Source organism: Mus caroli, chromosome X (genome assembly GCF_900094665.2).
Source record: "Mus caroli chromosome X, CAROLI_EIJ_v1.1, whole genome shotgun sequence".
Lineage (NCBI taxonomy): Eukaryota > Metazoa > Chordata > Mammalia > Rodentia > Muridae > Mus > Mus caroli.
The window spans coordinates 44,004,998-44,029,455 of record NC_034589.1 but is presented as its reverse complement, the minus strand read 5'-3'; the positions used below and the strand labels follow the sequence as shown (position 1 = coordinate 44,029,455).

Here is a 24,458-nt window from a genome sequence, read left to right as displayed (position 1 = left end):
TTCCTTTCCTTTCCTTTCCTTTCCTTTCCTTTCCTTTCCTTTCCTTTCCTTTCCTTTCCTTTCCTTTCCTTTCCTTTCCTTTCCTTTCCTTTCTTATTTTGGTTGCTGTTTGTTTGTCTTTCTTTTTTTTAGATGTCTGTATCCCTTACTGGACTGTGCTTCTTGTGTCTTGTGTCTGGTATGGATGCCTCATTTGACTTAGGTCATCCCTCCCTGTGCCTGGCACTCAGACAGTCTCTATTATATGATGAGAACAGGTATCCTACTTTTAAACATTTGATTACATAAAATGCATTGTAGTTGATGTCTCAATGTTTTTCAGAGGATCTTTGCCTTCTTTATAGACTCATTCCTTGAGTCCTGGTATATGTCATAGTGTTAAACAAGCAGGTTGAAGGTTTATATTATATGCAGGTTAGAAGGCAAGGCTGAAACCACATTTTTTATATTAGAAAGATGGGAAGCTTCAGAGTGTCTGCTGGTCTGCTGAATGCTCAATTTTTCTTTAAAAAATTCCCAGCTTTATACACTGGAAGTATTATTTAACTTCACAAAGCTATCTTTGACATCACACAAAACTCCTATTTAACTTTATTTAGGATGAACTATTTGAAGAAGTGATTTGGAATGTTAACACTCACTAGGGAAAGGCGTAAGTAATGTGAGATTCCCAGGAATGTCACCGAGTTTACCCTTTTTTTCATCTCTTCTTTTTTATCTGGCAACATATGCAGGAATGACAGTCTCATATGCTGCTCCTTTCAAGTTCTGCCTACTGCAATCTTTCCCTAGCCACCAGTACAGAAGAGCTTGGCCTTCTTTGTGCCTATTTATTCTAGAACCTATTAACTTTAGTGGTAAATCCTGAGTTCCAGGAATTGTGTAAAGGTCACTCCTGCAATGTAGGCCCCTAAGCCAATTTCTGGGGAGTCTTTGCAATACTCTGCACCCATGACCAACATAGTTCTTAGAACAGCTCTGCCTCCAGTAATATATTTTAAGTTCTCCATTTATCGAAGTTGATTTTGATATGTATCCTAGCTACAGACGAAGATGCTGTCCCACCTGCCCCAATGTTTACCAAGTTTATTTCGTGAGATCTTTACTTGAGCAGAAAAAACACAATATCACTATTTTGACTGAGAATAAATAGCTGCTCTATGAGGAACATGCGAAGTTATTCATATCCTACAAAATAGAGTTTTTTTTCCTGTACTATGAATCTTACATATGTATATGCATATACTTAACTAATATACCAGTCAGACTCAGTCTACAAATTTGCCAAGTACTGATTGAGCTGGGTATTCTGGAAGAGGGGCACATGTGAAGGTGAAACATGATCCACAAGCCATCAAAAACAAAAAAACCCACAGTTCCCAGGGGATGGAATATAGAGATAACAGTGTACATGGATAGTATGCTTTTAATGTGATAAAATCCAGTCTCAACAAAATGGAGCCAATTGGAAGCGACTGATAGATGTTGCCTGGGGCTGTGTAGGCTTTCAAGGAAAGTGACAAGGACAAGTATGTAGGAGCTCAGAAAGCTGATGACACAGTACTTAGAGCTCCGGAAAGCTGAGTTCTAACATGGAGGGCTGAAGATGTAGACCTGATTTAGAAGGCAATAATGAGCTATCTTATTCTGAGGAAACAAAGAGATAAGTAGCTGGGGGATTTTTTTGTCAAAGATAGAAGATAATCCTGGCTCAGTTGGTGATCACAGAAGGAAAAAGGTGTCTCCTTTAGTATTTATTGCCCTATTCTGCTCATAACCAACCACATTGCCCACACAAAGGAAAGAAATGTTAGTGGGGTGAACTGCAATCCCATCAGTCCTTTTGATGGCTTGTTCACTGTGTAATGGGGGGTGGTGGTGGTGAGGGAATGTGTATGTTGGGGGGTGCAGTGAAAGCTTCTTGTTTCTATGCAAAACCCCTCTGTAGGAGACTGTTTGTAATCATGCCTAAAATTATTTCATTCTTGGAACCTGTGTTTGATCTGTGATTAGGAACTGGATGAAGGAATCAAGCAATCAACCACAGAAATTGTAACCGTAAATTGTTCTATAAACAACCTGCTTCCCTTGTCTCCCTGACCCCAAGTCATGAACTGGAAAACAGATGCTTTTCCTGTTGTTCTTTTCTCGCATGGGTTCGAGCCAGTACTTTTGAGCCTTGCACGAGTCAGAGAGAAAGGCCTGCTACCTTCAGGGTCTCCATTTCCTTCACATTTGGATTGTGTGTGTTCTACCTCGTTAGACTAAGACAAGACACCTAGGGAGTATGAAATCATGAAAAAATATACAATTTATTAAGATGTGTGTCCAGTGAAAGTGAAGTGGTTTTACTTTAGCTAGAGCTCATGATGGAGAATAAAGAGGAAATCCTCAGAGATGCTTGCCTTTTTGTATATGGTATTTATTCTAAGTGGCTTTTATCCCAAAGGGTTTTACTAAATAGTCCAAAGGCAATCAAATGCCACAGTTTATAGAGATATATATTTTCCCAAGACAACTGTATGGCTGATTGACTTCTTCTTGTCCAGAACAGTAATGTACTCTTTGGCATATCTAATAAGTAATCACACAATCTTAGTTAGATCTAAAGTTCATGTTGCTGAGACTGTAATGTCAACTAGGACATGAATGTTGCAACCACACTTTATCTTGCTCCCATTATGCTTGGGGACAGCCAGACGAGACCAGCTTAAGGTTTGTCCTTGTTTCTTTGGTGTTATGAGATAGCACCTAGGAAATATTCAAAAATGTTCATGGTCTTCTGTTCTTAGGATAGACATCTCAAAGCATGTGGACATTATAACACAGGAGGCTTCTTAAGGATCTGCCCAAACCCTTTCCTGTCACGTAAGAGCAAGGCTTACAGAAATTCATTTCTTCCCCCTTTCTCTCAGCTAGTCAGGAGCTAAAGCAGACATATAGTCACATTTGAAATCCAGGTGTTTTGTCCCATCAGATAAAGCTAGCCTGTCACCTGCTCCTTGGGAGTATCACCAATAAGCTAATAATAACACTTGCATGTTCATAAGTACACATTCTTGCCACTCAACATAGCACCATCATATTAACTGCACCTAATATATATGCAGATGGCACTTTAAGAGTTGGTATAGCAGGTTTCACCATAGTATGGTTCTGAGGAAGGAACTCAAGTCTTCATGTGTGCTAGAGAAGTGTTCTAACCCAGAGCTACACCCAGGCCTTTATCATAGCACCTTGATCCCTGCCAGTGTTGCCATTAGTAGTACTGGTGCCATATTAAACTTCAATGAGGTACAACCGTAGTGGAATATGGATTCTCCCATTTGTTGAAAGAGAACTGAGGAAGCTTTTATGTTCTTTCTTATTTTCTTAAAACTGCACATAGGTATCAGAAGTTCACTTTGCTCTTCATGAGGGTTTCCCAACAACAAAGTGGGGGCCGCCCTGAATCTGTTGCCTGCCTGTGGATTCTGTTGTGCTAACTGGGCTGCCTTATCTGGCCTAGTCCTACAGTGTGTGCAGGGGGTAGGGTGGGTGGTGGGTATGAAATGATGGTGATCCAGGGGGACTCCCCTTCTAAGAAGAGAAAAGAAGGGGGAAGGGGGGATGAGGGATCTCTGTGAGGGGGTACTAGGAAGAAAGGAGGGGCTGAAAATTGACATGTAAATAAATAAACAAATAAATTTAAAAAGTCGAAAAACTAAAAAAAGGACATAGCAATAAAATGACACAAAAATAGTGAAACCTACTATATATAATTTTTTCCTTAATAAAACCAACCAAAGGGGAGAAGACATTGCCAATAAGAATTAACATATTCTCCATATAAGAATACTTCAGTGTCAGCCTAGATTTAAAGTATAATGGGCAGTTCTAGTAGACAAGTAAATGGAAGATTCTAGGTCAGGAATAAATGCTGACAATGGGATTTCAGATAGTCTCTTGGATTGTAAAAACACTGAAAAGAAACCATAGTTACTGAAAGATTGCTAGGAGAAGGAAGGCAAAAGGAAGAGACAGAGGAAGGAACTTTCTATATGAAGAACTAACAAAAGCAAAGTATCTCTACAGCCCACCCTATCAAACTCATACCTCTTTGTGGAAAACAGCCAATAATTGGATATAATAATCCCAAATCTCACAGAGCATTGTTTTCTCTTTATGAGTGCCTCAAGAAACCCACGACTTTTCACCTCTTAAGGAGGTTGCCAATTTAGGGTTTTACATCACATGTCAACAAAGTATGGCCCAGGACCAGTCTAAGTCATTGTACAGCTCCCCCAACTGCAAGTACTGAAGATGAACCCCAGGGCCTCACAGTGAAGTGCACTGCCACTAAGTTAGATCTTCAGCTCCATGGCTGAGTTTTGTTTGCTTTTCTTATGATCTATGAGCTAAGAATAATTTGTGTATTTTCCAATGGGTAAATAAAAAACCCTGAACACTATTACATGACACTTGAAAATTATATGGCATACAAATTTGAGTGTCTGTAAATAGAGTTCTTTTGGAGCCCAGCCATGCATTAATTTGCATGGTGTCTGTGGTGCTTTTGTGCTTCAGCAGTGAAGTCCTCAAATGTGAAAATATTTCCTATCTGTCCCTTTAGAGAAAATCTGTGTCAACTTCAGCTTTCAGTTGAAGTAGCTTCCTGATTTAAAAGATTGAAATTGTTTTCTCTGGAGCCCAGCTCTTAGCTACCAGGGGCATTGAGGCACACTGACACTCTGGGTCAGTGTAACTCAATTCCGTGCCTTGCTCTTTTGAACAACCATTCTTTCTACTAGAGTTAGAAACACAATCATAGCTCACAGTCTAATTATGAATTATATTCTATAAAGATATGTCAAATACTTTATTGTTCTGAAATGTAATATTAACTTTCCCAGTAATTCTCTGTGAGATTAGGGGGAAATTTTGGTTATTTGCCCTTTATAACAATCTGCTTTGTATAACTAAATGCAAGCAATTTGGGGTCTAAAGGCTGTTGGAGGGTGTATTTTGAGTCAATTAGCTATAGTTAAAGCCTGAATGGTTAAATCAGCAATTTAACTTAAAAATGGGCCATAGATTCTATTTTCTTAATGGTTCCATTTTAACAGCTTTGTTATTGAGGAGGTTATGAGGCAGGCTATCATATGTACCAATTTTGAGCTCATTATTCATTGTAGTATCTCTCACATAATGCCCTATCAATGTTGAGTTTCCCAGGGGCATTTTTGAATAATAAAATCGAAGCAGGAATTTACATGATCATCTAAGGATTCTCTCTGGGCCTCCTCACTTAAAATGAAGGAGGGTTGGTCCTGGCATGGGGAGATAAATGAAGGGACTAAGAATCAACCTTGGGAGGTCAAGAAGGGCATAATTTTTGCATATTAGGATGTTGAAACTGTGAATCATATCTTGTGCAGTCTAAAGACATATTTTGCATCGATTAGCTGTCACTGGAGCCTATGCAACTCAGGCAGTTTTCTGCTTCCTACTTCTTTACTTAGTACTTGTATATCAACTAAAGCTTAGATCTAAGACATAAGTGTGAATCCTACCCTTAGTGGAGATTATTCTATTAGCTATAAGGGCCAAGGGCCTCTCTGTTTCAGATTTCCATCACTAACTTAAGCTAGAATGCTTTAATGAACAGTATACATTGTAATTTCCCCATTCATTTCTTGTATTTTGAATCAATAGTCTCAGACTCTTCCCACTACACATTTCTATTATGCTATGTTTTGACAAACATGCTATTTTTCATTGCTTCTTTTAACAGCTCTCTTGCTGTTGGCCTTTTGGAATCTAAGAGAAAAGTCTCCCCCATCTCCGAACCCCAGTCCCAGATCTTCTGGCTTGTCTTCTCTGACAAAATAATCAAAAGCACCTTAACTTTGTATTCCACGAGGCTCTGACATAAGAACAGAACTATCTTCCAATGATTCAGGTCTCTAGACTGAAGCAGTGTTGCTGCGTGTCTTAACATCCACACAACCTCCAGATGATGCACCTGAGTACTTTAGAGACTATCGTTCATCTGATAACCTTGAATGATTTCTAGTCAGCCATTCCTTATCCCCAAAGGAGTGTCACTTACAATGAAATTCATTCAGAGAAGTATCGATCTACAGGTCATCAGACTCCATTGCCTCTCCCCTCTCTCAAGATCAGAAGAATGCCCTTCATTAGGCCAGAATGTTCCTATTGCCTGTAGGTACACTTGTTCATTTATCAAGGATACCATCATTAATCCAAGCAACTCTTGAAGGCAATGAGGCTATGAGGATTTTTGGTGGTTGTTGTTTTGTAGTACTGGGAATCAAACCTAGGGCCTCGTTCATGCCAGACAAGTGTTCTACCACAAACCTACATTGTAAGTCTCTCCTTTTCTTTTTTCTTTTGAGACAGGTTGCTCATTCTGGCCCTGAACTCACTCTTCCCTCCCCCCACCCCATTTGATCCTCCTTTTCCAATCCCTACTCCCCCATCCATCTGTAACTATATATTCTCTTTCCCCTTCTTAGGGAGATCTGTTTGTTCCCCCTACTCCCTTACTCTATTCCTAACACCTGTGGTTCTATGGATTGTAGCTTGCTTATCATTAACTTAACAGCTAATATCCATATGTAAGTGAACACATACCATATTTGCCTTTCTGGGTCTTACTAAGGATGATTTGTTTCAGTTCCATCCATTTACCTGCAAATTTCATGTTTTTTAACTGCTGAGTATTGATATTTCCATTGTGTAAATGTGCCATCGTTTCTTTACCCATTGACATGGTGAGGGATCTTTAGGTTGTTTTCCGTTTCTAGCTATTATGAATAGAGTAGTCATGAGCATGGTTGTCTAGGGGTCACTGTCTTAGGATGAAGTGTCATTCTGATCTATGTCCTACCTTCCTGAGGAACCATCATCACTGATTTCTGTAGTGGCTAAACATGTTTCCAATCCTAGCAGCAGCAGATTACTCCTTACTTCGCATCCTCCTCAGAATTAGCTGTCACTTGAATCCATTCTTTCAATTCTGTAATATCTTTGAGAATAGGTAGCTCACAATATATCTTTGTATAAGTAGCATTTTATCCATTGCAGTTGCTAAATATATTTTTATTGAAACAATAACCTATCCACATTGTTTGAACCATAAGTCCTATATGGCTATAATGAGTATAAAGCATGAGCCATGACCACATTTTAATTGCAGAACAATTCATGTCAATATATTCTGCCATTTCCAGTTCATGAGCATTAGGCTAGCTGTCAAGACTGCAATGTTTTACTCCACATTCCATTTGTGTGACCTGAAACATACCAGTCAACTGGAGGACTGGTGTAGTGCCTTCTGAGAAGAACCTCAATTTTCCACTTCTCAATATGGTCTTCTCATTAATCTGGATAGAATCAGGAGCTAATATATATCCATACATTGGTCTTATTTACAGAAATCTAATTAATATCACTGACTCCCTAATGAGATACCTCTTTTGACTCTGAGGCAAAGCAGAGCCAAGCCAGTGACGTCAGAATGCCAGAGTGAATTATTGGGCTTGTGTCAAGCCAGGCAGGGAAGAAAAATCACCTCTGTGGACTTAATCCAGGAGCAATCAAAGGGCCAAAGTTTTAATTAGTGAGGGTAGTGATTTACATTTGAGTTCAGCCTCCTAAGATTCTATATTAGTTTTTAAACTTCTGCATTTCTCTGGTTGTTGTCCAACACTGGTTAGGATAGTTAATGTGCTATTAAATAGCACTATACTTAATGGACCTTTGAAGGTAGTGACCTATGAATCCATTTTCTCACCTGTCAGCAGAACCATTTCCATTAGAGAAGTCAATGAAAGCTCATAGGCAGGAAAGCAGGCATTTCAACAAGGTTTTTCATGTATACCTAGTAAGAAAATGCAGAAAACATTACCCTGGAATACAGATACTAGGATTCATTTCTAGTCAAAAGCAGAATGTTATCAAAGTACTATAGTAAATGAAAGGATCCAACAGATTTATTTTTGACACAGCAGAAGTGATGGAAAGAGGTGCTAATTTCTTCAACATGTCTGACCTTTCTGAGATTCTGCACTGTTAGTACATTTGACAGTTAGAGCATGTTGTCATGTCTTTGCACACTTTTAAGATGTCTTTTGAAGGTAAATTGGAATTTTTGAGTCAATTGCATTTCATCAGAACACAATTATGATGTGATTGGATAACCAAGCCTAATGCTTGAGGCCAAAAACAAAGTGTCACTATGTAGTCATGAATGATACGTCTCATGTGTCTCATAACTTCCCCAAATGCCAGTTACCTGGAAGGAGCCCTGAGAATGTGGACACCATCATCATCTCTGGAATTCTCAGACTGCCTTTGTAGATGACCCCTTTGAGAGGAGCAGCATGCATTGGATATAGTGTAGGCTCTGATGGGTTACTGAACATCTGTTCTGAGACTTTATCACATTGCCTCCATCGACTCTTCATTTGCCAAGCAACTCTGAGCATGAGTCTCCTTCCAACAGTCTGCAATGAAGCTAGCATCTTTCACAAATATAAATTTACCCAAGTCTAATGAATGCTTCTTACTTACTAATGAGTTACTCCTTTTGACTCCATAGACAGGCAGAGCCAAATGCATGAGGCCAGAATTCCCTAAGTGAATTATTGAACTTGTGACAACCAGGGCAGGAATGAAAAATAGCCTCAGCATATTTAATCCAAGAGCAATTAAAGAGCTAAAGAATTAATTAATATGGGTTTTAATTTGTTGAAGTCTGCAAGAGGGAGCCTCTTTGTTTGCTCTGGAGCCCTTTTCTATGTCCTCTTTGATTACAGGTAAGTATGCTTCAAGAGAAAGATAACTCTCCTTACGCTATTCCTCAGTAACCTATGGATAAAAGGAAAGTGGGCTCTGAGACTGCACAGTATATCAAATTGTTGGATTTGCAGCTCAGGCACTGAGACACTACCTTGCCATGAGGGATAGCTTTGGGGGGGAATTGATAGGAGGCATAGATGGAAATTTTCAGGTAATGGAAGCAGATGGTCAAAAAAGAGAGAAAGGATGGGTGCCATTGTGGGATAAGAGAGTAATATTCCAAGAGCCTGAAGAAAGTTGGAAATAGGACCAAAAGGAAAGAGTGAGTGTGTTTGTAGCTTTCAACTGAGTCTCTCTGGCCCCCTACCTGTTGAACACAGAAAATACAGGCATGAATTTTGGGGCAGGATCCAGACAGTTGGTTGAGCCTACCAAGGAATATCTCAAGCCCACCAATATAAAAAAAAATAGCCAAATTGACCCAATCCTTCCTGCTGTCCAATGTGCAGATTGTTTATGTTCTAAATTATGATTTTACAAAGACCAGAGTTTTTCACTGTCTTCACTAGGTTGTGATTAGATTATCAATAAGAATGTGTTCCTACCACATTAACTTAGCATAATTGTCACTGCTATCTTTTTATGTGATATCCCATTCGACTTCAGTTTTTAAAAAGTCTCTGTGTAAATAATTAATTGATAGATAGGTAAGTAGATAGGTAGGTAAGTAGGTAGGTAGGTAGATAGATAGATAGATAGATAGATAGATAGATAGATAGATAGATAAATACATGCATGCTTGCATGCATACATAAATACATGCATACATACATACAGGTATACATATAGATGGGTAGATAGATATAGAGAGATGAGAGAAAGAAGTGGGGAGGATATTGTTTTTCAGTATGTCCTGTAAAATAAGGGTTTCTCAGACCAACACACGCACACGCACACGCACACACACACACACACACACACACACACACACACACAATAAGTTTGACTCTTCTGACAAAGTAGCTTTTTTTTTTTTAACCACAAGTTGACAGTGCCATTAGCCACCATGTTTCCATTTTATTCCTGGTTGCCAGGAAACTCAGAGCTAACTCCAACATACAATTTCTTTAATTCAAGTAGGCCAAGGTTTTATAGATTAGGCTTTCTCCCATTTAAAGCCTTTTTGTTGATTTTCTTTTCCCCTTCTTATAATGCTACTTCCAGGGAAAGTCCCTCAATTTGAAGATAAGTGGTATGTTAGAAATGACAAATTACTGCTCTGCTCTAGTCTGAGAGGATATTACACAAGCTTGTATTTTTCCTACCCCATGCTACTAGCTTAGGCCTACTGTTCTTGTTATAAACTAGGTTTCTGTTAGACAAACTTTTGATACTATAGGTAATGTTCATCTTTAATCATTCTTTCTTTCTCCCTAAATATCAGTAAAAATGGAGGGATCGTGGAACTGCATGCATAAGAAAATTTCTATGTAACCAGAATTTTTCAGCACTCGGATTGCTGAGCTGTATCACTGACTGACTCTAGAATCATTTTACACAGTATCTCCTTTGACTTTCAGTTTGTCATCATTACTTCACAAAATTGAAATTGGACTCTGATTCCAGGAGCCATATTGAGTCAAGAAACAAAGCATCTGTATTTTATCCAGAAACAAAATTCAGATGGGTTAAGACTCATGTCTGCAAACTATATGTGCCCCATAGTGTGTAGTCTTCCATAGACCACTCATAGCTTTACTCTGGAATTATATGCGTTGGAGCAAAGTGCCTTCACTAGGTATGACTTGACTTTTGACATCTTGACAAGCATGCAGGAAAGGAAGCATCCACTTAATTGAAACAAAACTCCTACGAAGACCTATCAAGGATGAGTAAAGGAATAGCTTCTAAAGGGAAAAGTTTTAGCAACTATCTAATAGCAGAGCTTTCTGCTTATAAGATGGTTATTCCCTTCCTCTAGGGTCTTATTTCCCCTTAGTGTCTCTAGGTCTCTAGAATATTAACACTAAATTGTTCTCCCACAAACCTTAGATAAGCTGAGTATATAAATGGTAAGTTCAATAAAGTATTATGGAAAACAGAAAGAAAACATAACTGGCATGAGAAGAGGCCACAAAACATATAATTATAGGAGTACTGATAGAGCCTTGTGATCATTAGACAATTGTGCTATATTGTGACATATCTGACCCTTAAAAATTTTTATTAATTGCACCTATGTATTTATTTAATGTGCATATACATGTATGTACATAACACACCATACATATGAACTTCACAGGACATCTTGCAGGAATCAATTCTCTCTTTTCAACCATGTGACTCCTGGGGCTGGAACTTAGGCTATGTCAAACTTGAGGACAAGTACCTTAACCGATTGAGCTATCTTCCTATCTATGAAGCAGATTTTAAAAGCTCATTTTGCATATCCCCAAGCCACATTGAATTATTTGTATTCATTTCAAGCAGCTGGTTGTATACTTTCCTCCCAAGTCTGGATTTCTCTGAATTAAGTACCATCTTGTCTCCCTTTAAGTGCCAACACTGATTTTTCTAGATAGAATCCTCTGTTCTGCCTCCAGGGCCCTCCTCCTGGAGAGCCATCTGGAAGACTTATCTACTTCCTGTGACCTGCTGATTGACAAAGTTCCTTGAGCCCCAGTGAAAGTTGCAGCTTTCACTTGTTATCTGTCTATCTCACATATAGATTTATTTCAAACTTATCTGAGAGGTGTTCAAGCTCATATTTTTCTGTTGGAGGGGAGTCTAGAGATGACTTAACATTTTATGGCATCCCTTTGTGGATAATCTCAATAACAGTGAAGACAGCCATTTGCTTAACCTTGTTGACTGCCATTGAAGAGAGCTCATCCTTCCTGTGCTTGCATCTACCAGTAGCATTTGAGCTGAGTATAAGGGCATTTGCTGGAAGGGACTTTTTTTGTTCTTTCCATTTCTGTGTTTTGTAAAATTTCTCAGTAGAAAGCTGCCCTCTGCCTTTCATGGCTTACCTCTCTGTCTCTGCATTGCAACTGCAAGGTTTTACTGCTGTGAACAGATACCATGACCAAGGCAAGTCTTATAAAAACAACATTTACTTGGGGCTGGCTTACAGGTTCAGAGGTTCAGTCCATTATCATCAAGGTGGGAGCATGGCAGTATCCAGGCAGGCATGGCACAGGCAGAGCTGAGAGTTTTATGTCTTCATCCAAAGGCTGCTAGTGGAAGACTGACTTTCAGGCAACTAGGATGAGACTCTTAAGCCCACACCCACAGTGACACACCTACTCCAACCAGGCCACACCTCCAGATGGTGCCAGTCCATGGTCCAAGAATATCCAAACCATCACACCCATTAAGCCAAGAAATGCTCCCACTGATGCTGAACACTTGTATTAAAGTTCTTGCTCTCAGTTGGTGGAGACCTGGCTTGCTGAGTTTTAAAGTGGTATTTAAAGAAGAAGTTGATTGTCTAGTGACTGGTGAGAAATATAGAAATACTGTTTTCAAAGTCAAGAAGCAATAATACAAAGAGGTTCTCCAGGATAAGACAAGTGGATAGTGACATCAAGCGAATTTGAATTCGTAGTCTACCAGAGTCAAGATTTGTTTCAGTTTTGAAGCCAAGATAAGAACAGTCAGGCTTATTTCTGATTTTGCATATACTAGAGAAACCATATAAACAAGGATAATAGTCAAAAGTCTAGTTTTTTTTTTTTAGGAAAGCTATAACAATATTTACATAAGCCTTAATATCTTTTGCTTATTTTATGACAGTTTCTTCTTTTATCGACCTTTGTTTTACTAAATAAGGCCAGGCTGAAAAACAAACTTATAGTCCAAAGACTATAATTATGAATTTGTCTGGTGTGTGATAATCTTCCTCCACTGTACTGATGGTCATCCTTGCCAGGAATTGATAAGAACAGATTGGATGTGATCAAGAGTTCTTCACTATCAAATGTTCTTGATGTGATAAAGGACAGAATGATGACTAATGAGGTAGCACAACTAACCAGACAAGTCAACTAGGAAAAAGTAACATATATCACTTGGAATCCTTGGACATAAAACAGTCTCATAATCAGCCAATGAGTCTCTTCTGGTTGGAATACTCCTGCTCTTAGATGCAGTTTCCTCTTTGACTTTCACAAGCACACAAATCTCATATCTGGCCTTTCCTTAATCATCTATCTTGGCAATTCTTTCCTCACTCTGTGCACTCCATATATTCCCCTCTGGGCAGTCGCTTATTCTCTGTGGGTTTGAACTCTTGCATACTCCCAGATTTTTGAAGACCAGCCTTCCACTGAGATCTCTGTTTTGTTAAATTCTGTATTTGTATATTTAAATGCCAAATCAACATTTCGCTCAGTGATCCCATGGGCAGGCAAAAGTTCAGCAAAACTGGCTCCTTCCATGTACATCTTCCTATTCCTGAGCACAAAGCTACCACCCTTATTGTCTTGGCAGATGGAGCCACAGTTAATTTGTGTTACATCATCTTTGATTCCAAGCCGCCTCGCCTTCCTTTGCACTTCATGGAGACTATGGGCCTATTTTTCATGTGCCAGCCAAACTCTATCATTAAGTTCATGTTTTATCTTTAGATACTTCACTTGGATACATCCCATCTCCTCTCTGGGCTTTCCTTTCCTGTTTCTAAAGATTCTTCCAAGTTTCATATTTCTATGAGCCTTTTTCTTGTCTGAGGGTAGATTGTAGTCAATAGATTCCTAATCTTTGGCTCAGCTAAAATGCCTTGGTTTTGACTAGATTCATGATGAGGCATCCATTATGAATTCTATAAGACCTAGTATTTGACAGTGACTATGAAATGATATAGAACAACATGTGTTACTCTCATGAATTGGTTGGTTTTTAATTATATATGAGCATGTGTACTTACAGTAATGCTATTCCTAACTGTAACAAGGCAGAAAGATGCTATTTTAAAAGGGAGCATGATTTATAGGAACTTTCTTTTTTTTTTTTTTTTACTACCCCAGAAAACATTTTCAGCCTAAAGTGACTATTCCACTTGATTTCTAGGGTTTCAGACACTCCTTTTAGTCTTGGATACATTTATTTGGCACCTAAAATACCAGTTAAATTGGCAAGAAGTAGATACTTGCACTTCAAATATTGGCTTTCAATGCCAGCATTAGCTAAAAAGATTAGTGTCTGACTTCCCACTGTCAAGATCAGAAGTCTTAGATCTAAACAAATATGTCTTATTGATGCTGTTTATCCAAATTCTCCAGAGAGTACAAAAATAGAATATAATCCAAGTTCTGCCTGATTCCAGGGCCCAGATTTTCCCCGCAAACTCAGGGTTTCTTCCAGGTGGGTGATGTTGCTCTCTGAAGTTGTTGACACACTCTGATTTTTATTGTGTTTGAGTTTCCTATATGTGAGCACCAGGGTGCAGGAAATGGTACTATAGTAGACTATCACTCTCTTAGGCATGCAGTGTGATGTGACATAAGTCATTTGAACAATAAAAAAGGCCATGTGGCTCTATTAATAAACTTCTAATGTAATGTGGGTCACCAAGCCAGTTCAGTTCAACAAATGCATGCTAGCAGCCAATTCTTCAGGTATGTTTGCCAGTAAGCCAGTATTGAAAACTTCCTATGCACTATATATTATGAGCTTTTATGAATACATTTGAACAGTTCTGAAAAAAAACATTAGAAAGTAACAATAATAAATGGTAACCCAACAGGGAAGTGTTTCTCTCTACATAAAGACTTTTGGCATATTTTATTCTGCTATATAAAATAAAAATTTTGTAAAGTAAATAGACAGACTTCTCCTTTTTCGTCTTGTGTTAATTCCTGTCGTACTATTTGGCTGCTTCAGCTTTTCCTAAAAAGTTCACTGAGACTCTGGCCCACTCTGGGAACTCCCTAATATAGAGCATTCACAAACAAGACTCTACTTGTGAATTTTTAATTATGCCAGATCGTTTTCAGTAAATAGAACTGCAGGCTCAATTAATGCTTGTCAGATCCAATTCTTGTTCTCCCTGCTATTGAGCTCCGTTCTGTGGTGTTTGCAGTAATTGCCACTTCCTCAGGCAAGAGGAGTTTCTCCAGAGTTGCTGTAGGGAGCCCTTCATGTCTTCCACTCTCCTGCCCTTCATGGAACAGGTTCTGGTTGTATTGTCTGGAAATTAGGGACAGTGAATATCGCTGATTGTTTTCTTGCCTTCTACTGCCATAGCTGTCTGTCTTGCACAGCAGTGGTTCTCAAGATGCAGATCGTGGGTAGACAACATTAGCATTTGCTGAGAATATGCTAGAATTATAAACTTGCAGGTCCTTAATTTGCCCCCAGAGGGCTTGTCCCCATGTGCACCTGTGTTTTTATTATTGAAGGAAAGTATCCCTCAACCACCCAGGATGGTATCTTACAGTGAAGTTAGTAATCCAAAGTACAGAAACAAGGTCGAGAAGGGAAACAGAAGCACAGAGGAAAGCCATAGTAGATCTTATTTAGTCTTTAATATTTGGTGAGTCCTGGGGAATCATGGACAAAGCAAAAGATATGAGCTGGAAACGAAGTTTGTGTTAAATGATTAATGTTGTTCATAAGCTAGGGTCCTTCCTACACTAAGATGGCAGCATTATGGAAGGAACTGTGTAATGGGTTTCTATTAAGGACTGACAAAGTCATTTCTACCCACTCTGCACCTAGCTAACTTTGTCAACTGTAAGTGATCTAGCTGACCTAGGGGATGGGGACAAGCTAGCAAGAGAGACATAATGAAGAAAGCTACTGGGGTGTACAAGTATCAAGGCTTGCACTTTCCCTCATTAATACTGAACTTTATACAATGAAATCAATCACCATGTCCTCTTTTACTTGGATTTCTGGTCTATAGATCTTTGCAAAGCCTTTGCAATACCCACAACCTAAGAAGGAACTAAGCAATCTGGCAAAGGCTCGCCACAGGACATACTTGCTTCTTAATCATAAGGACCATGGGTCCATCGGCTCTCACTTCTTGTCTTATGGCCTAGGTCACCCTTTGGAGCTGAGATTAACTTCTAACTCTGCCTTTCCTCTAGAATTCCAGTGCCACCTCTTTACAAGTCTGACCAAAATTGTCCATCCCATAATCCAGCTTGATATGTGCCAAGCCAAATCATTTCTAGTCTTTTATAACCTATACTTCCTCCCAACTAATTTCTTTCACCGGGAGAACAGATTTGTTTTCCAGTCACCTGGTTTCTGAACATTCTCTGAAGCTGTCATTTAGAGCTTATTTTCATTCCTCCAATGTAGTCAATCTTTAAGTTACGTTTTCTTTTTCTATTCAGGGCATGGTTTCATTCTTTCTACCTTTCTAATGACCATGCCAGTCCAAGCCTCTTTCATATTTCGGGTCTCAATTACCCAAGGCTGTGTAACTTCAGAACTATGATTTCTGTTCAACCTCCCATCTGAGGAAGAAACGCCAGAGCTTGATGTGAATACAATAATAGTGCAATAGCATTTATAACTGCTAGGTAGAGTTCCACTGGCCTCTGATACTCTGAAAGCAAGGTCCACACTCTTTCACAATATGTAAGGGACCAGCCAGCTTAAATAAAACCATAATATAATTTAAAATCTGATACACATTTTCCCCTGAGCCAGTGAGACATTAAGGGATGTGACTATCACTGCCTTGGCAAAACAAAACAAAACAAAACACCACCCAGCTTGTGCCAATAGGGGAAGAGAGCAAAGCACCAACAATAATCAATGAGCCCCTGGTGCCCTGAGACGAGCTAATAGAGTGAGAAGTTAATGGAAGGGGAAGGCAAGACAACGTATGTGCCACCCTGACTTTTCTAGAAGCTTCGCAATTTGTAATAGAGCAGCTGTGAGCTTCTCTGTGAATGGTTTATCTGATTGGTTTAATATCCTCTGTTTTACACATGACAGTCCTGAGACAGCAAGAAGTTAGATGTCTCACTGGCTGCTGGGATTAGAACTCAGGATTCCTGCACAACTGCTTGGAGCTTAGGAGTCGTTCCTGAGAGATTATACTTAGACTATGAGACATAGCCATAAAGTTGGGCCTTTGTCTTCTCTGCAAAGCCTCGTTTGCTAGCCATGTGTAAGTCAAGGGAGAGAAACAAAATAAAGTGCATCCTAGAGAACTGACCTTCCTCTGCTTGGTGAGGGACAGTAATAGAGATAGAGTATAAGAGACTAAATGGACTACAGACTCAAAATCAGACACTTCAGGCAGAAGGAAGGGAAATGGAAAAGTTGTTGGGGGGGGGGGGAGAAAAAATCCACTTAGGACCCAGCAAGGCAGGAAAAAGAAATAGAGAAGCTTCATCAGCTTTCATTAAGGGAGTCGATATTTGAAGAGCTTTCTTCCTCAGTAACAGAACAAGGGCAAACTACTTCAAAAAGTGGAGGCATCTTGGAGAAGAGAAAGGCAGGCCCTCACCAAGAGGCATTTGGGATTTAAAAGCTTCCCCTAAGGATTTCCACTTGGCTGACAGATTGTTGAGGGGACTCAAACATTTGTCTGGGAAACACACTGGATGAGCCTGTATCCAGGCTAGTGGCTGTTTTAAGTGCATTTCCCAAACCTGGGAGTTTCCTGGAGCCTAGATTCTTTGCTAAGAGCCTAGAATCAGCTATCCCTTTCCCCCCAAGAGACACTTGAAACAAGCCCTCAACATCTCTATTATCACTTACAAGAGCATGCATTGGAAATCATTATGTTGCTATATGGTTGCAACAGGCTTAGTACTGTCCCATCATCCAAGCATGTTTGCTTTAAATATTTTTTTCAAAACTCACCTGTTTTTACAGTATACAGTAAGTAAGCAGACTCCAGTTTTTCTGGGCTATTCATGAGGCATGGAAAAAAATGTGTATGTCACCATTGTTTTTTCTAACATTGTTGCCAAACATTTTAATCTTTGATGGTAATCTTTCCCTTCGAGCCCAAAGGCAGGGCACTTTTCATTTATTCACTCAAGATATTTTGATGTGCTTGCTTTGCATGTTTTCTGTTGCATTAACCAAATTCATGAGCATGAAATAGTTACAGGAAAGCCGGTTTGTTTATCACGGTTGTAAAGGCTTTGAAGATCGAGATGAGACAGTTTGATGTCCATTGTCTGAAACCAAAATGACCACCCCATCCACTCCTACTGGAGTTTGCTCATTCAGTCGTATCTGAAGTCCTCCTGCTGCTCCACAGATGGAAGGATATGTGAGAGTAGCAAACAGGTATGCGCTGAAGGGAGCAGACGTATTGTGTAGAGTTAGACTCCCCCGAGAACATCCTTCTCTTGCAATTAAATAACCCATTCATAAAAGCTCTGGCGCTATAACCCAAATGTTTCTGTTAAATGCTTTACACCTACCAATATTGTTAATTTGGAGACCAACCCTTGATATGGTTTTTCCCCAGGACAAAGGTTGGTTAAATCCGAACAAGCACTGACTGACTTTAAAGTTAAAGCAATAAAATATAAGCGGCACTGTGGAACCATATGGTCAGTGCTCAAAAATGATCTGGTGACAGTAGTCTGCAGTCGACCATGCAATTTCAGGTTCTTAGGACTCTGGAAATTCATTTTTACAATTTCAGTAACTCCAGAAGCAAAGCGTTTTTCTTGGACTTGGGGCCGTTTCCAAAAAGAGCTTATGATATACTATGAGAAATACAGATTTCTGCCTGCCCATCAAAAAAGTGGCCTAAGTCACTGGGGCATGTGGTTTGGTAGAGGGTATGACCTGCATGTATGAGGTTCTAGCTTCAATCCCAAATAGCAGTTAAAAAAAAAGTGAGGTGTGTTTTCAACCACTAAGTTCTTTGTTCATAATTATTCCTCTGGCAACAAATAAACAAACAGCAGTAATAGGTCTGGTTGTCATTTTGGTTTCTGACAATGGATATCAAATTATCCCACCGGGAACCCTTTGAGGATGCTGTAGACTTGGGTCCATCACAGTTTTTCTACTTAGATTGAATATATACAGGAGTTTCTTTTACTCTTGTAGCCTTTAGGGCATATATGGAGCCTGGCCGGGGGGGGGGGGACTCCTTGCTACTGGTAGTTAGTGAAGACAGCCCACCAGGCAGTCAGAGGAGGGCTGGCCTGCATTAACTTTTCTTATCAGAAACTCACCTGGAATTGGTTTCACAAGCCTTTGATGGGGCCCTGAGGCTAGCCAGAGTCTTATCTCAGAAGAGGATATGACTCAGGTGGGCCTCAAGAAGCTTGGACCCTGACCTTCTGGGGTCTCAACCATAGCTCTCAAGATTCCAATTTAAAGAGATGAAAGTGGAGAGGACTGACAAGCAGTGTAGAAACAGATAGATCAAACAAGTGGCAACTGAGCATGTCTGTTTCAGATGCATAGGTTAGGAGCTAGGTCAAATTCAGCTCAGTTCCTCCCAATTTTCATATGCCACAAATTACCATCTATAAAGCTTAGAAGCAAGGAAGACATACCTGTAAGTCCCTAGGATTGTTCAAGATGTTTCAGAGACCAGAATTCTTGGCAGCATCTTAATCCTTGGGCCTTTAAACCCAGCTCTTTGAGGCTCCCAGTAGTCTATTGAAGCAGTATTTTCTCTTTATCTCTTCTGAGGCACTGTGGGAGAATTCAAGGCCCTCAGAATTCCTGCTTTCATTCTTTGTGTTTCAAGGTTTGAGATTTATAGCATCTTGTCCAGGTTTCTCTACCCAGACTAGATCTCAGAGAGCAGGAAGGATGGCTTCTTTTCGCCAATATTTGGCTGACCTTTCTGTACAACTCTCCTTAGGATAGCTACACAATTGTCCTCCTAGGATCCAAGCCTGCCCGGAAGTTCCTCTTGCCACTCCCCTTTCTGATACATTCCCCCACTGGGAGCCCATCTGTTATTTGCACAGAATACACATTTGGAGACATTTGAGTACTTTCACCTCTGGCCTTGGTGACATACCTTCCCTGTGTGATTTATTCTTGAGAATGTTTGTGTTTGTTTCCATTCCCCTCAGATTTGCACTTTGGGGGATTTGGCTGTAGGTCTAGGGGATGGAGTGGAGTCAGATCATTTACATCATTAAAAGGTTGCTGCCCCAGGATAACCCACCTCCAGAGAAGCAGTTAACAATAAGTCTGCTATTACAGACTGATGTCTGGCTTTTGCAGTCACAGAGGTGGGGATTTAACAGTGACAATGGGTGTTGTTTTATTCAAAAGTACTGGGATGCCTAAACTTCTGGGCACACAATCTGAGCCTGTAGTGTGTGCAGGGTGATTTAGAAGTTCTTTGGTTTTAGAGTGCTTCCAACAAATTCCCCACTGCCTACTGTGGTGAGTGACAGATTGTAAGAGGCCCAGTGCCCAGGAATGTAGAAGTGAGATGGCTGGGATCTCCTTGCACTCTTCTACCTTGTGAGTCAGGGCTCCTGGTAGCCCATCCTGCCCTCAGACTTGATTCACAATTGAGTACGAGCCTAAACTTTTTATCCTCCCATTTCCACTTCCGAAGTGCTGGGTTACAGATGTACACAGCCACCCGATTTCGTCTGTGGCGCTGGGGATCCAAGCAAGAGATTAATATACAGACATTTTTCAACTAACTGAGATATAGCCCCAGATTCTTTTTATGCTTTGAAACCAAAAGCTTATTGCATCCTTTGCATCAGACTTCACACAATGGTTCAAAAACACAGTTTTGAATGATTCTGAATGTGAATGAACTTCCTTTTCCTGTGCCCCCCTCTTCTCCTTCCCTTCCCTTCCTTCCTTCTTTCCTTCCTTCTGCTATCTATTACCATCCAAAGTAACAGGTATCCTTAAGATATTTTCTTTTTTTTATTAGATATTTTCTTTATTTACATTTCAAATGCTATCCCAAAAGTCCCCTATACCCTCCTCCTCTGCCCTGCTCCCTGGCCCACCCACTCCCACTTCTTGACCCTGGCATTCCCCTTTACTGGGGCATATAAAGTTTGCAAGACCAAGGGGCCTCTTTTCCCAATGATGGCAGACTAGGCCATCTTCTGCTACATATGCAGCTAGGGACACAAGCTCTGGGGGTACTGGTTAGTTCATATTGTTGTTCCACCTATAGGGTTGCAGACCCCTTCAGCTCTTGGGTACTTTCTCTAGCTTCTCCATTGGGGACCCTGTGTTCCACCCTATAGATGACTGTGAGCATCCACTTCTGTATTTGCCAGGCACTGGCATAGCCTCTCAAGAGTCAGCTATATCAGGGTCCTTTCAGCAAAATCTTGCTGGTGTATGCAATAGTGTCTGCATTTGGTGGCTGATTATGGGGTGGATCCCCAGGTAGGGCAGTCTCTGGATAGTCCTTCCTCCCATCTCAGCTCCAAATTTTGTCTCTGTAACTTGCTCCATGGGTATTTTGTTCCCCATTCTAAGGAGGAACGAAGTATCCACACTTTGGTCTTCCTTCTTGAGCTTCATGTGGTCTGTGAATTGTATCTTGGGTATTCTGAGCTTTTGGGCTACTATCTACTTATCAGTGAGTGCATAACATGTATGTTCTTTTGTGATTGGATTACCTCATTCAGGATGATATCCTCCAGATCCATCCATTTGCCTAAGAATTTCATAAATTCATTGCTTCATATATACTTCTGATTGTTCTTTCTGACCCAGAATCTTTTGTCCAGATTTGAATTGTGACAACCAATTTCTGGCCTCGTTCTACACGGAGAGTGTGACTGATTCATCCCTGAACTGCCTAAGGAGTTCTTTCACATGAAGTCATAACAGCTCCTAGGTCCCCATTAGCAGGTAGTGAACAGCATAGTTAAGGGTGTATCTCCTACTTTGCTGTTTAGAATCTCCGCATGTAACTGCAGAGCCACATACCGGGCAGCAGTATCAGAGCCCACCTGCATAGGTCCCATCTTACTTGGATGGTTTTGGCCCTTATGGACACTCAGTCACCTGATTAGTGTTTGTCTGTACATATACATCTTACTACCTTTATAATCACCCCTCATCATCTCTTGTTCCAATCACACCCTGATGCCCTTATGAAGCCAGTGACTATAGAACAAAATGCTGTTCATGACACCCTCCCAGCCTTCACATAAGTGCTTTAAAGATTCACGAGATTCTAGAAAGTTCTTTGGCATTCTCTTAGACACTATTCTCTATTCACACAAGGTCCTGGACCCATGAGTGAGGTGACTCAGCAGGTAAAAGCGATCGCTGACTAGACCCAGCAACCCCGTTTGACCATGGAAACCTTTGGCTGAAGGCGAAACAACTGAAAACTGTTTCCTGATTTCCATATGCACCATGACGCACACACCCGCACATCTCCAAGCAAACATTGTGTGCATGTGTGCACGTGCAGGCTTGCGTACGTGCACACACACACACACACACACACACACACACACACACACACACAATAAATTTCAAATTTAACAAGAAAGGTCCTGGGCTGATAAGACAACCCAGAGCACTTGCTGCCATGCCCAATGAAGTAAGTACCTCCCTTGGGTCCTATAGAGTAGAAGGAGTAAACTTATTCCTACAAGTTGCCCTGTGACCTCAATGCACATACTATACCACATGTGCATATGCACTTGAGTGTACACACACAATAAGTAATTAATTTAAAAATTAAAAGAAACTTCTATTATATACCTAGAACAACAAGACAGGCAACTTTTACCTCCACTATATATAAGATGTTATGCTAACAAAGATTTTAGTAACAGAAAAAAAAATTCTGATGAAATTAGGATTAAAAAAATTCCACACGTCAAATAGAGAGAAAGGCATTGAGTTGGTTTCCATGGAAATCTAAAGATGAAGTAAAGTATTAATTTCAAGGCAAAGCAACTGAATTGAAGATAATGGTAAAATAGTTTGATAAAGGAAATAGAATAAAGTAATCAAGGAGACTCCAATCAATTATGCCTCTTTGTTTACCTCGAGGTGATTAATTTGCCTTCGTTTATTAACCTGATGAGATTAAGCAGACCCTTCCTTGTGATTTATTTAGTATTTGTTTCCAAGGTTTGACATAAGCTGTGGAATTATTGAAGGTGGAAATTTAAATTCAATTACTCATGAAGCAAGTGGTGCTTCTCTGGCAAGAGTATCTCAATTCATGGCCTTCCCATGCAACATTATGAGTGAAAATTATAAATTCATCTAGTGATAGTATCTCCCAAAGACATTTTGAAGTCTTTGGGATATAGTATCCACATCCTTTACTGAAAGTCAGCAGCTTTAGGACTGAACTTACGGTGCAGACACTCCAGTGGCTGGAAATTTAAGAGTCTTTGGTTTTGGTTTTTGTTGAAAAGAAACTATTCTCTTCTGACTAAGTATTTTATACCATTTTTTTTTCACTAGAGCCTTCTTGGAAGCTTGAGCTATAGTAGTACCATTAATGTAAACTAACAGGTTAAACTTTGAATCTCTAAAAGGCTGTTGTTTTATTTGACCTTGACTAATAGTTCCCACTGTCTTTGACATTGAAGGACATCACTGGATAAAAAGATGCTGAGAGAGAGATATGGGGGAGAGGAGAAAGAGAGGGAAAAAGAGGGAGAGGGAGGGAAAAAGAGGGAAAGGGGTCTCAAAAATCGTTAAGTGAAATAACTAATTGCTTTTTGTCTCCGTGTTCTTTGTATATGTTTTTGTTCGGTGGGTATAGTAAGGATAGATGGGGTTCTTCAAACTTCAACTCAGGTGCCAACTCTCCATCCTCCACAAAGCCCCGGAGCACATCGAAGAGTGGGAAGTAAGTGAACAGTGCTGTTGTGCATCTCACAGAGTTACCACAATGTGCCCTCACTTCATCATTCATCCTTAACCATTCAGCGAAGATGTGTGTGATGCTTTTTGTGTGCTTGACAGTGGTAATTTAAAGAACAATATCTATGTAGGTGAAACTGGTGTAAGGACGAGGGAGGGGGAAGAAAAGCCAAGAGATGATTTTGCAGAAGTGAAGAATAAGGACGTATGTGTGGAAAGGCAGCACTGGTCCATCACTTATGCTTTGTGCAATGCATGGAAATCTGGGTTTTGAGATTTGGAGTTGAATTAGACTGATCTGGAAAGCCAGTCTATAGTTGTCCTCATTTAAATACATTTACATTTTCATTGTATCACTGACTACACGGTGTGTTTATTCTTTTCACAATAACTAGCATGTGCATCTTATATCTGTTTTTTTTTTTTTTTTGCATTGTCAAAACTTGTGTTGGTTAGATATTTGTGGTAGTATATTTTTGTTTTTAAGATGGTTCCAGAAGACAGCTTTAGCTAATCTCTCATCTTGGAGAGTACATAGTATTCTGTGGTGTTTCCCCATACAGGTGACATAACTTCCGTTAGGCAATGCCCTCTCCAAGTAGCTGCAGCCATTTTGCCAACAACTCAGTTTTTCTCATAGGCTCTTTCCCAAGGATGTTGTGCTTTGTGCTGGCCTGCATCTAGAAGATGAAAGATGCCTCCATTACACTAGAAGCTCTAATTGAATAATAAGATATGTCATGACAAGAGCAAGGCTCTGAATGGAAGGTGGATTTGTAATGGTCATATATTATATATATATATATATATATATATATATATATATATATATATATATATTCAGCACTGGACACTAAATA

General features: G+C 39.9%; 1 protein-coding gene across 5 annotated transcripts in view; it reads left to right on the top strand.

Annotated features, from left to right (window-relative positions):
• Positions 1-24,458, top strand: part of Hs6st2 (heparan sulfate 6-O-sulfotransferase 2) — a 279,976-nt gene that overhangs the window by 215,109 nt on the left and 40,409 nt on the right. For 4 of the 5 annotated variants that reach the window (XM_021153458.2, XM_029473693.1, XM_029473695.1 and 1 more), the window contains one exon: positions 23,498-23,584. The exons of the other annotated variant lie outside the window; for it this stretch is intronic. In XM_021153458.2, the coding sequence (XP_021009117.1) occupies positions 23,498-23,584 (87 nt within the window). The remainder of the gene's footprint in view (positions 1-23,497; positions 23,585-24,458) is intronic. 5 annotated transcript variants of the gene reach the window in all.